Source organism: Amphibalanus amphitrite, unplaced genomic scaffold (genome assembly GCF_019059575.1).
Source record: "Amphibalanus amphitrite isolate SeventyFive unplaced genomic scaffold, NRLGWU_Aamphi_draft 000685F_arrow, whole genome shotgun sequence".
In the NCBI taxonomy this organism is placed as follows: domain Eukaryota; kingdom Metazoa; phylum Arthropoda; class Thecostraca; order Balanomorpha; family Balanidae; genus Amphibalanus; species Amphibalanus amphitrite.
Genome location: NW_024882179.1, coordinates 253,874 through 267,500, shown reverse-complemented (window position 1 = coordinate 267,500; position 13,627 = coordinate 253,874). Strand labels below are relative to the sequence as shown.

The following is a 13,627-nucleotide window of genomic DNA, read 5'->3' as shown; positions in this document are numbered from 1 at the left end:
CCAGGTCCGTCGGTAGTGTGGACGCATGCCGGACAGCACCCTCAGATGCCGGTCCCGTAGCTCAGTCGGTAGAGCGCTGGATTCCGCGTAGCGAGAGCACGCGTTCCCGGTTGTAGCAGTTCGGGTTCCAAGCGCGACGGGCGCTCGATGTTTATGAGCCGCCTGACAGGTATGGTTACGGTTGGTGGCAGGCCGTAGCCAGGCGAAGTCAGTGAGGGAACCGGCCGTACGCGTCTATGTGCACACGTTAAACTTTGGACTCTAAATTCTGCCATAGAACTGGAATTGCGCGATCGGAGGGCAGAGGGCAGGGCCAACACCATAAAGCTCTGCATAATGGGGGGCTGTCCTTGTGAATCCTTCCATTTAAAAGATTCAGACTAAATTTATGAAAATAGTTTCTGAGCGGTCCCGGTGCTTTATTTGAACGCTCCTTGTGTGGTATCTGACCGGTTCGTGTACTGTATCTGACCGATCCGTCTACTGTATCTGACCGCTCAGTATCTGACCGGCCCCTACTGTATCTGTGTTGTATCTGACCGGTCTGTGTGCTGTATCTGACGGGTCCGTGTGTTGTATCTGACCGGCCTGTGTGCTGTATCTGACCGGCTCATGTACCGTATCTGACCGGTCTGTGTGTTGTTGTCCGTGCTGTATCTGACCGGTGGTCTGCGCTGCAGTCTGCAGTGACTCCACCGGTCCGATGGAACCCGTTCAGCGCGGCGGCGGTGCGGCGGCCGGCCGGCCGGGCCGGACAGGTCAGCCGAGGTCACCCAGTGCGCTGTGACCTCCCCGGGCTACCGAGTGTGACCCCCGCCTGTAACCGGCTCTGACCCACCGGTAACCGGCTCTGACCCCACCTGTAACCGGCTCTGACCTCACCTGTAACCTCCTCTGACCCCGCCTGTAACCGGTTCTGACCCCACCTGTAACCGGCTCTGACCCCCCCCCCCCCCCACCTGTAACCGGCTCTGACCCCACCTGTAACCGGCTCTGACCCCACCTGTAACCGGCTGACCCCCACCTGTGACCGGCTCTGACCCCACCTGTAACCGGCTCTGACCCCGCCTGTAACCGGCTCTGACCCCGCCTGTAACCGGCTCTGACCCCGCCTGTAACCGGCTCTGACCCCACCCGTAACCGGCTGACCCCCACCTGTGACCGGCTCTGACCCCACCTGTAACCGGCTCTGACCCAACCTGTAACCGGCTCTGACCCCACCAGTAACCGGCTCTGACCCCACCTGTAACCGGCTCTGACCCCACCTGTAACCGGCTCTGACCCCACCAGTAACCGGCTCTGACCCCACCTGTAACCGGCTCTGACCCCACCTGTAACCGGCTCTGACCCCGCCTGTAGCCGGCTCTGACCCCACCTGTAACCGGCTCTGACCCCGCCTGTAACCGGCTCTGAGCCCACCTGTAACCGGCTCTGACCCCACCTGTACCTGGCACCGGCTACCCCAGGGTGACGGGGTTAGTCGCTGTGGCTGACTCACAGAGCCGACATGACCAATTGACCAGACACGGACCGTGGTCAGTACTCCCAACACTGCTCCCTAGTCACTGCTCTCGCACGGTGTGTGCTTGATCGGTCGGCTGAGGCTAACGGAACACATCTCGGACGGTGTGTGCCGATGTCGGCTGACGCTGACGGAGCTGTGTCGTCTGTGTCGATGTCGGCTGACGCTGACGGAGCTGTGTCGTCTGTGTGGTCTGCGGTGGATGCTGACGGAGCTGTGTCGTCTGTGTGGTTTGCGGGGAGCGCTGACGGGGCTGTGTCGTCTGTGTGGTTTGCGGAGGACGCTGACGGGGCTGTGTCGTCTGTGTGGTTTGCGGAGGACGCTGACGGAGCTGTGTCGTCTGTGTGGTCTGCGGAGGACGCTGACGGAGCTGTGTCGTCTGTGTGGTTTGCGGGGGACGCTGACGGAGCTGTGTCGTCTGTGTAGTTTGCGGTGGACGCGCCGTGTGGAGAGGCCGGCCAGCTCAGTCTGTTCGGCCGCTAGGCGAGGGCACTGCTCAGCCGGCGTGCAGCGGCGTGGCGCAGCTCCCTCCCTGCCTGACAGACCCCGGCCGAGGCCAGCCGGGGCTGCTTACGAGTAGTGTCGTCCAGGGCGCGTTTGTGTCCCTATTAGAGGTGGAAATGACTAACGTTTTCCAAAATCTTGACTAATGACTGACTAATGACTAATGACAATTTTGGTTGACTGACTTTTGACTGACTAATCTTTGGTCTCAAAAGGCTTGATTGACTAATGAATGACTAACGCCATTTTTCTTGATTTTGACTAATATTTGACTAAATTTCGGAATTTGTTAGCACTGCGTAAATAATTCCGATCGACACCGGAAAAACACAAATCGATCCCAAATTTTCTCCCTAATCATTTTATGGCCAACGCGATGCGAAGCTACCGCAAGATATCTTGTCGGCCGCTACGACGCCTGGTTAGGGAGATAACAGGCGGGGAGGAGGGGGGGGGGGGGTAAAATTTATCCCCCCAGCCGGGCGCATTCGGCCGGCGACCCCCAGTGGGGCGCGGGTTAACCCTCGCCCGGCCCTGGCAGGGCATTTTTCGTAACGCGGCCTGGCTGGGGGGGGGGGGGGGGGGGGTCGATGCGATCCTTCTGGCGTTTCGAAACTAAGCGTCGTGGCGTTTCGCAACAAAGACCAGTCGATTGGTCTCAACGAGTACTCGCGATTGGTGGTATATTTTTACCATGGGTCAATATTTGACCCAGTTATGACAGGTCATTGGTCAAAGGTCAAATTTCGTGGAAAAACTATAATTTTCCAAATAACTTAGCCAATATTGGCGAATTTATGAAAGATAGCGTCATGAAACTTTCACGACCGCGTTTCGCAACGAATTAGCAACAAAATGAGGAATAGTTGACTTCATTTCATTCATTACTGGCGTGACGTATTCCCCGGGAACATGGGAGGCCACGCCCGCCGCAGGCGAGGACGTTTGCGAATATCGAGAGCTTTCCAACTAATCGAGTCAACATTGGTGCGTCTATGAAAGATAGAGACTTGCAACTTCGAAGAGCGTATTCCTCAGAAGAGCGTATTCCTCAGCTGCAAAATTACATATTGTTGACTTTTTATGACTTTTTATGGTGATAAAAAAGGCTTTCAATGACGTCACGTACCACGGTACCTGGCCCAAAAAGCCGCAAGGCTATGCTCGCTGACCGGCAGCAGCAGCGGCCGCCCGTCAACCGGAGACCTGGGGAAGTGGGGAGTTCACTGCCACTTGTAGGAACAGTTTTGAAGGCGTTTAGGTGGAAATTGAACCGCAGATTCGGATTCAGGACCTCAAGAAACCCCACTACGGACACTAAACACAGCTCATATCACGGAGGTCAGCGTGTGAACATGCGAGATCATCTTGGTTGACCTTAGAAAGGTCAATATACAATGTAAAGATCATGTCCGGTCAAATTCTGACATAAACCACACGGAATAGCTTCGTTCTTGTCGATGAGATCACGTCCAGTTACGGTATGTACGATTTTGTCAAAAACGGTCGGAGGTTGTACTTATTATGACGTCATAGCTCGGTGAACTGACATGACCCGATTTTTTTTTTGTCTAGCAAAAGTTGTGCAAAGGATACCCCAGAGGCTATTGAAAATTTCAGCACGATCCGACTAATAGTTCAGCGCGCATCGCAAAAAAAAAAACTCAGGGGGGGTCGCATCGACCCCTCCCCTGTCAGGGCGAGGGTTAAGTCACCTCACGAATCACGACAAATTAGTCGACTAATATGCAACAAAATCATTGACTAATGACTGACTAATGACTAACAAACATTTTGGTTGACTGACTTTTGACTGACTAAAAAAGTGCTTGACTAACGTTAGTCGACTAATTTTTGACTAATGACTAATATTCATTTCCACCTCTAGTCCCTATACACTCTGGCCATCTGAATAATAGCAGACTGGAACCATGGACTAATGAAACTAACCACTCCACTCCTGGACCCAGTCTTATGAGCGCCTCGGAATGGATTTGGAAGCTCTGGCTGTAATTCTAGCTGTAGAAAACGGCTGTTGAATGCAAAATGGTTTGATTCATTTCAGTACAATATGGTATATTGGAATCGTTATGTCTTCTCGGATCCGCATTAGCCGTAGCTGATATCACTGCACGCGTCACCAAATACGGTGAATGGAAGAGTGCGACTCTGCATAAGACTGGGCCTGGTGAGAGCGGTGGCCGGTACCGCTCTGTACTCCTCGCGGCGCCAGCACCGGCCGGTACCCGGTGGCCGGTACCCCTCTGTACCCCTCTGTACCCCTCTGTACCGCTCTGTACCCCTCTGTACCGGCGGGAGCTCACAGCGCCGCCAGTTGGTGGGTGGCGCCGCGGCCAGGCCAGCGGCACTGCGCCGGGCGCCGCTCTCCCAGCCGGGGCCCAGCCACCAGACACTAACCCGAACCCAGCCGGGGCTCAGTCCCAGACACTAACCCGAGCCCGGCCGGGGCTCAGTCCCAGACACTAACCCGAGCCCGGCCGGGACTCAGTCCCAGACACTAACCCGAGCCCGGCCGGGGCTCAGTCCCAGACACTAACCCGAGCCCAGCCGGGGCTCAGTCCCAGACACTAACCCGAGCCCAGCCGGGGCTCAGTCCCAGACACTAACCCGAGCCCGGCCGGGGCTCACCCAGTCCCAGACACTAACCCGAGCCCAGCCGGGGCTCAGTCCCAGACACTAACCCGAGCCCGGCCGGGACTCAGTCCCAGACACTAACCCGAGCCCAGACGGGGCTCAGTCCCAGACACTAACCCGAGCCCGGCCGGGGCTCACCCAGTCCCAGACACTAACCCGAGCCCAGCCGGGGCTCAGTCCCAGACACTAACCCGAGCCCGGCCGGGGCTCAGTCCCAGACACTAACCCGAGCCCAGACGGGGCTCAGTCCCAGACACTAACCCGAGCCCGGCCGGGGCTCACCCAGTCCCAGACACTAACCCGAGCCCGGCCGGTCCTCAGTCCCAGACACTAACCCGAGCCCAGCCGGGGCTCAGCCACCAGACACTAACCCGAGCCCGGCCGGGGCTCAGTCCAAGACCCCAACCCGAGCCCGGCCGGGGCTCAGTCCCAGACACTAACCCGAGCCCGGCCGGGGCTCACCCAGTCCCAGACACTAACCCGAGCCCGGCCGGCCGGGACTCACCCAGTCCAAGACACTAACCCGAGCCCGGCCCAGCTACCAGACACTAACCCGAGCCCAGCCGGGGCTCAGTCCCAGACACTAACCCGAGCCCGGCCGGGGCTCAGCCAGTCCCAGACACTAACCCGAGCCCGGCCGGGGCTCAGTACCAGACACTAACCCGAGCCCAGCCGGGGCTCAGCCAGTCCCAGACACTAACCCGAGCCCGGCCGGGGCTCAGTACCAGACACTAACCCGAGCCCAGCCGGGGCTCAGTACCAGACACTAACCCGAGCCCAGCCGGGGCTCAGCCAGTCCCAGACACTAACCCGAGCCCGGCCGGGGCTCAGTACCAGACACTAACCCGAGCCCAGCCGGGGCTCAGCCACCAGACACTAACCCGAGCCCAGCCGGGGCTCACCCAGTCCCAGACACTAACCCGAGCCCGGCCGGGGCTCAGTCCCAGACACTAACCCGAGCCCGGCCGGGACTCAGTCCCAGACACTAACCCGAGCCCGGCCGGGGCTCAGTCCCAGACACTAACCCGAGCCCGGCCGGGACTCAGTCCCAGACACTAACCCGAGCCCGGCCGGGACTCAGTCCCAGACACTAACCCGAACCCAGCCGGGGCTCACCCAGTCCCAGACACTAACCCGAGCCCAGCCGGGGCTCACCCAGTCCCAGACACTAACCCGAGCCCGGCCGGGACTCAGTCCCAGACACTAACCCGAGCCCGGCCGGGGCTCACCCAGTCCCAGACACTAACCCGAGCCCAGCCGGGGCTCACCCAGTCCCAGACACTAACCCGAGCCCAGCCGGGACTCAGTCCCAGACACTAACCCGAGCCCGGCCGGTCCTCAGTCCCAGACACTTACCCGAGCCCGGCCGGGGCCCAGCCACCAAACACTAACCCGAGCCCGGCCGGGGCTCACCCAGTCCCAGACACTAACCCGAGCCCAGCCGGGGCTCAGTCACCAGACACTAACCCGAGCCCGGCCGGGGCTCAGTCCCAGACACTAACCCGAGCCCGGCCGGGGCTCAGTCCCAGACACTAACCCGAGCCCGGCCGGGGCCCAGCCACCAAACACTAACCCGAGCCCGGCCGGGGCTCACCCAGTCCCAGACACTAACCCGAGCCCGGCCGGGACTCACCCAGCCACCAGACACTAACCCGAGCCCAGCCGGGGCTCAGTCCCAGACACTAACCCTAGCCCGGCCGGGACTCAGTCCCAGACACTAACCCTAGCCCAGCCGGGGCTCAGCCACCAGACACTAACCCGAGCCCGGCCGGGGCTCAGTCCCAGACACTAACCCGAGCCCGGCCGGGACTCAGTCCCAGACACTAACCCGAGCCCGGCCGGGGCTCACCCAGTCCCAGACACTGACCCGAGCCCGGCCGGGGCTCACCCAGTCCCAGACACTAACCCGAGCCCGCCGGGGCTCAGTCCCAGACACTAACCCTAGCCCAGCCGGGGCTCAGCCACCAGACACTAACCCGAGCCCGGCCGGGGCTCAGTACCAGACACTAACCCGAGCCCAGACGGGGCTCAGTCCCAGACACTAACCCGAGCCCGGCCGGGGCTCACCCAGTCCCAGACACTAACCCGAGCCCGGCCGGGGCTCAGTACCAGACACTAACCCGAGCCCAGCCGGGGCTCACCCAGTCCCAGACACTAACCCGAGCCCGGCCGGGGCTCACCAGTCCCAGACACTAACCCGAGCCCGCCGGGGCTCAGTCCCAGACACTAACCCTAGCCCAGCCGGGGCTCAGCCACCAGACACTAACCCGAGCCCGGCCGGGGCTCAGTACCAGACACTAACCCGAGCCCAGACGGGGCTCAGTCCCAGACACTAACCCGAGCCCGGCCGGGGCTCACCCAGTCCCAGACACTAACCCGAGCCCAGCCGGGGCTCACCCAGTCCCAGACACTAACCCTAGCCCAGCCGGGGCTCACCCAGTCCCAGACACTAACCCGAGCCCGGCCGGGGCTCAGTCCCAGACACTAACCCGAACCCAGCCGGGGCTCACCCAGTCCCAGACACTAACCCGAGCCCGCCGGGGCTCAGCCACCAGACACTAACCCGAGCCCAGCCGGGGCTCACCCAGTCCCAGACACTAACCCGAGCCCAGCCGGGGCTCACCCAGTCCCAGACACTAACCCGAGCCCGGCCGGGACTCAGTCCCAGACACTAACCCGAGCCCGGTCGGGACTCAGTCCCAGACACTAACCCGAGCCCGGCCGGGGCTCAGTCCCAGATGTCGGTGTGCACATCGTATGTCTTAACCCGCGCGGGGCTGGGGTCTCCAGCCGAACGCGCGGGGCTGGGGGGGGTAAATTTTACCCCCCTGTTATCTCCCGAACTAACGGTCCGATTTGGAAAATTCAAACGCCAATCGAAAGCTCTCATCACGAACTACTAAAAACATGTACTTAATTTAAAGTTTGAGGTCAAGGTCAAGGTCAGGTCAAGGGTACAAATTGCAAGTTTCTACAGTATCGCCCTTGCACCGTAGTTGCCGAAAAATGGAGTCATGGACTGAGACTGATCGCCCAAAACGTGTTCTTAGGCTACCAAGACAATATTCGTTGCATACAATATCATTCAGAGGTCAAGGTCAAGGTCAGGTCAGGTCAGGTCAGGTCACCAAAAAACAAAATATAGAAAAGGGCATGTGCGACACATGTTTTATGGGTCATTTTACTCATAGAATTCAATAGGCACACTCAATAAGTGATATGGACCACCTCTGGATGAATTTCAGGTCGAGGTCAGGTCAAGGTCATGTCAAGTGAGGTCAAATTTTGAAGTTGGTTGTTAAGGCCTAAAAAGGTGTCTATCTGATGCAGTTTTTCACGGCGAATCGAATGGTGCTATTTTTGTTTCCGTACGAGGTCTAGAACTTCCAAAAAAGTCATTTTTCAAAAAAATTGTGTGTCGTGACGTCATAAAATTTTGAATAACTCCCACATTTTTGAACCGATTCTTCTAAAATTTGGTATGTAGGTGCACATGGACCACTTCTCTGACATATATTCCGGTTTTTTTCGATAGACTCAAAATTTTGGATTTTATAATGATTTTCCCAAAAAAGTCAGTTTTTTGAAAAAAATTAGGCCAAAATCCAAAATTTTCAAAAAACCGAGATAGCCATTTGATAGACAAAGTAAAATTACGTATAACCTTTTTTGTTACGTCTTGATTCCTTTAAAAATGAAGATGTTAGCGGCGTTTGAACTTTTGCCGTTTTTGAGGCGAAAATGACGAACATGACGTCACTAAAACGTCAATTTCTCAAAAATTTTCTGACGGATTTCGCTGAAATTTTCAGGGAACGTGTCAAATTAATGTAAGAAAAGGTACTGAAAGTTTGGCGGCGCTGCGCGCCGCCGTTTTTGAGATATCGCAAAAATTCGCGAGGGGGGTTTGGGGGTAAAATTTACCCCCCCCCCCAGCCCCGCGCGGGTTAAAGTAGGTACTCTATACTAAACCAACATCAGGTACTCTATTTGAAGGTTGATTCGAACTCTTGGCACCGACCTCCGATTTGTCATTAAATGTAGCCGAAGCTGTTGAAGTATAAACAGTCGAAAATTTACGATTCAGTGTACTTGTACAGGATTGGAGCTCTGAAATTGAATGAGTTTCACATAATTCATATTTTCTGTTCTGTTTTTAACGGGTGCACGACTGGTGTTTTTATGTTCCTGGTTATAATGCGAATTATTATACCAGAACAGTCGAATTGGGGAAGCTCTATAGAACAGAAATTAACTCCAAAATTACGGGTTCCATTTCCAAATTCGGACTGTTTGGAAGTATCGGAAAATTGTTAGAGCAAAACCAACCTGTGCTGACCTCGAGATCATTCATGACGTCACATGTCGGAACAAAGTAAAAATTATCATTATTTAGGCAAGTCCACACTGCAGCTGTGGGCTCTGACAGCTCTGACGTTTTCAGCTGTGGGCTCTGACACGTCACATAGAGCTCCAGTTTAGTTCACCAACTCATACTTGCATGGTGACTGTATGTATGTGCCCTGTGGGTGTTGAACCTTCACTCGGTAGTCCAGGTCAAACCTAGGCCAGAACATGTGACGTAATTTTATGGGCGTGTAGAAGTCATGACACACGTTTATTGTGCAATTTGGCCAAATAACTCGAGAATGGTGTCGTCTGCGCTGTCCTAGGCCATTTTCAGCTGTGTTCAGTGGTCAGTTCTCGGTCAGGTGGAAAGGTCGATTTTTTAAGATGTTTAATGGATCAAACACGTCCTCTGCAGATCCCAGCCCGGCGGCGGGACTGTGTCTAATTGTCGGCGGAATCTGAACTGAGTGGCGGCTGTGTCCCTGTCTGCGGGGGGCTGTAGTCGGGCCACGGGCTGTCACCTTCCGCCGGCTGCGCTCCCGCCCCGCTGCAGGCCGGCCCAGTGCCGCCTCCCCGGCCCCGCGCCCGCCGGCCGGCCGTGCTCCGCCCAGTGCGGCGCGGGCCGCCGGCGCGGCGCCATGTCCTCGTACCGGCACCTTGAGGACGAGGACGAGGCGGCGCCGGAGGACCCGTCCTCGGCTCCGTCCGTTGACTGTCGGCCGTCGGGCGGCGGCCCCTCGGAGGTGAACAGGGCCGGCCGAGGGGGCGGCTGACGATGAACAGTGGTGCGCCGGTGGGAGCGGAGCACCTGCGGAGCCCTGTGGACTGTGGGCCCCCTGTGGACTGTGGATTCAGAGGGCTGTGGGGCCCCCTGTGGACTGTGAACTGTGGAGCCAGAGGGCTGTGGGGCCTATGTGAGCTGTAGAGCCATTGTGGACTGTGGACTGTGGAGCCAGTGTGGACTGTGGAGCCAGTGTGGACTGTGGACTGTGGAGCCAGTGTGGACTGTGGACTGTGGAGCCAGTGTGGACTGTGGACTGTGGACTGCGGAGCCAGTGTGGACTGCGGGTAATAGTGAAGTGTCCACTGACCGTCCCGCCCCCTGTTGCAGCCCTTCCACTGACCGTCCACTGACCGTCCACTGACCGTCCACTGAGCGTGCCGCCCCCTGTTGCAGCCCGTCCACTGACCGTCCACTGACCGTCCCGCCCCCTGTTGCAGGCGGCTGCCCCGCCCGTCCACTGACCGTGCCGCCCTCTGTTGCAGGCGGCTGCCCCGCCCGTCGACCCCTGGGGGATGCCCGTGCAGCCGGAGCCGGCCGTCCCTGCGCAGGTCAGAGACGGGGCGCCGGTCAAAGACGGGGCGGGGCGGGTCACCGCCGGCAGAGGGTCCGCGGTGCGGTATCAGAGGGTCCCGCGGTGTGGTGTCAGGGTTCCCGCGGTGTGGTTTCAGGGTTCCCGCGCTGTAGTATCACAGGGTCCCACGGTGTGGTGTCAGGGGTCCCGCGGTGTAGTATCACAGGGTCCCGCGGTGTGGGTGTCAGGTCGGTATCAGAGCCCCCCCCCCCCCCCCCGAAGCTCCCGGGGTTCGCCGCCCGCCGCCCGCCGACTCGGACGGACGGGGGGCGTCTCCCCCACACGGCGGCTCCGATTACCACAACTGGGCCGCGCGCCGCGCCTGACGTCACCAGCGGCGCGTGCCGGCCGGGGACTGGCGCCGCGCAGTGTGGCAGGGTGCCCGTGGGTCTGTCTGTCTGTATGTGTGTCTGTGTGTGTGTGCTGTACGGGCGGCACACTGGCGGCTGGTGGGAGTCGGGAGCGGGTACCCTCGTCTTCACCAGCCACCCTGACACACCACACGGGAGGAACCGACACTCTGACACACCACACGGGAGGAACCGACACCCTGACACACCACACGGGAGGAACCGACACCCTGACACACCACACGGGAGGAACCGACACCCTGACACACCACACGGGACGAACCGACACCCTGACACACCACACGGGACGAATCGACACCCTGACCAACCACACGGGAGGAACCGACACCCTGACGCGCCACACGGGAGGAACCGACACCCTGACACACCACACGGGAGGAACCGACACCCTGACACGCCAAACGGGAGGAACCGACACCCTGACCCACCACACGGGAGGAACCGACACCCTGATACGCCACACGGGAGGAACCGACACCCTGACACGCCACACGGGAGGAACCGACACCCTGACACACCACATGGGAGGAACCGACATCCTGACACACCACACGGGAGGAACCGACACCCTGGCACAGCAAATGGCCCCAGTCAGTCGTCGGCCCGACCTGTCCGCCAGAAAATGTATACGGATATTTCGTACGTCATTGGTCAATTTTTGAAGTGCCAAATGTCAGATGCTGGGCCCAAACGGTGTCATATTTTACCAGGTTCATGATAAACATGAATATCTTTGTTCATTGTAAGTAGCCATAAGCCAAGGCTACTTACCAGGTGATGTATCGACACGCGGCAACTGAAGTGGCTCAAAGGCATCCACTCACAGAATATACCTGTATGCTGTCTGTACTCCATATCAATGTGTTAATTCACATGCCCGTACCTGTGCGATTATTCGATACGCTGCACCTGCCCCATCTGATTTCCATTTGCACCTCTGGACGTGGCCCACCAGCACCCGGCCACCTCCCGACTCCGAGAACGGGCCGGGTGGCCTTCCGAGCACCCAACGGCTTCCCAGTGTGGAACCCTGACTACATTAGACTCTACGTCTGACCACTCCCAGACGGCCCTGAAGTGACTACATCTGACCGCTCCCAGACGGCTCTGACTACATCTGACCGCTCCCAGACGACCCTGACTACATCTGACCGCTCCCAGACGGCCCTGACTACATCTGACCGCTCCCAGACGGCCCTGACTACATCTGACCGCTCCCAGACGGCCCTGACTACATCTGACCGCTCCCAGACGACCCTGACTACATCTGACCGCTCCCAGACGGCCCTGACTACATCTGACCGCTCCCAGACGGCCCTGACTAGATCTGACCGCTCCCAGACGGCCCTGACTACATCTGACCGCTCCCAGACGACCCTGAAGTGACTACATCTGACCGCTCCCAGACGGCCCTGACTACATCTGACCGCTCCCAGACGGCCCTGACTACATCTGACCGCTCCCAGACGACCTTGAAGTGACTACATCTGACCGCTCCCAGACGACCCTGACTACATCTGACCACTCCCGGCCCCCTGACTACATCTGACCGCTCCCAGACGGCCCTGACTACATCTGACCGCTCCCAGACGGCCCTGACTACATCTGACCGCTCCCAGACGACCCTGACTACATCTGACCGCTCCCAGACGCCCCTGACTACATCTGACCGCTCCCAGACGGCCCTGGCTACCTCTGACCGTGCTCGGCTGTCGTTCACCCGCTGTCGCTCCCGGAGGCAGCGGATTTAGAACTACTGTGACCTGTGTGTCTGTCTGCGGGGTAGAACTGCTGTGACCTGTGTGTCCGTCTGAGTTCTGAGCTCCGACCTCTGAGTACGTCTGGGGGCCTGCCATGACCCCTGCTGACCTCCGGTGACCCCTGCTGACCTGTGGTGACCCCTGCACTGACCTGTGGTGACGGTTGTGCCCGCCAGAGTGACCCGTGGAGCGGCACCTCGACTCCGGCAGCCGCCGTCGACCCGTGGGCACCCCTGGAGCAGCCGGCGGCGCCGGCCGGCCCGCCCGGTCAGTGACCCCGCCCCGCCGGCGGCCACTTCCCGACCGCCCGGGCAGAGGCTAGCGCAGTGGGCAGGGATCAGACGGGGGTCCCGGTGACAGCAGTGGCCCATTCGATAGATTCGTTATATATTTCTACAGTGTACAGTCTCTGTACCCGGCAGTCTGTACCCGGCATTCTGTAATTACGGAGCGAGCGAAGCGAGCGTAGTCTTTCCTTAGATTAACGGAAATTTCTGAGTATGAGCGGCCGGCCGGCCGGCCGGCCGGCCGTGGTCACGCTTTTGCGAGGCTTATATCTCAGCAACCACTTGACCGATTTACACGCGGTAATTTTTGTAGGGTAGCTTCATTCCTGCTACCAAGTATTGGACTATTCCCGATGCATGTACGTGACCCCTTATGCACGTGCCACGTGCAAAACGAAGAGGTGTCAGTTTTGTAATTGTTGCAATATCTCGGTAACTACTTGGCCGATTGCGCTGAAAGTTGGCATGTAGGTAGGCACCCAGTAGGGACTGCATATCCATGTGCCAGATTTGGGGTGCTGCTGCACGTGCGCACGTGCAGGGGTCGTTTCCAGATCTCGGGAACGGCTGGACCGATTGCGCTCAAATTTGGTACACGGATAGGGACCGGTTAGTAGGGTGCCGTGCACAAGTCAGTTGGGACCCATTTTGCACGTGCGCACGTGCAGGGTGCCGCTTCCAGATCTCGAGAACGGCTGGGCCGATTGTGCCCAAATTTGGCACATCGCTAGAGACCAGTTAGTAGGGTGCCGTGCACAAGTCAGTTGGAGGTACCCCCTCGCAATTTCGCACGTGCAAGGCCCACCCTCTCGCTCGCTCCGTT

General features: G+C 58.7%; 1 protein-coding gene across 3 annotated transcripts in view; it reads left to right on the top strand.

Annotated features, from left to right (window-relative positions):
• LOC122364598 (epsin-1-like) overlaps window positions 1-13,627 on the top strand; it is a 50,458-nt gene that overhangs the window by 28,917 nt on the left and 7,914 nt on the right. For all 3 annotated transcript variants that reach the window (XM_043335155.1, XM_043335154.1, XM_043335156.1), the window contains 2 exons: window positions 10,298-10,363; window positions 12,694-12,784. In XM_043335155.1, coding sequence (XP_043191090.1) covers window positions 10,298-10,363; window positions 12,694-12,784 — 157 coding nt within the window. The remainder of the gene's footprint in view (window positions 1-10,297; window positions 10,364-12,693; window positions 12,785-13,627) is intronic.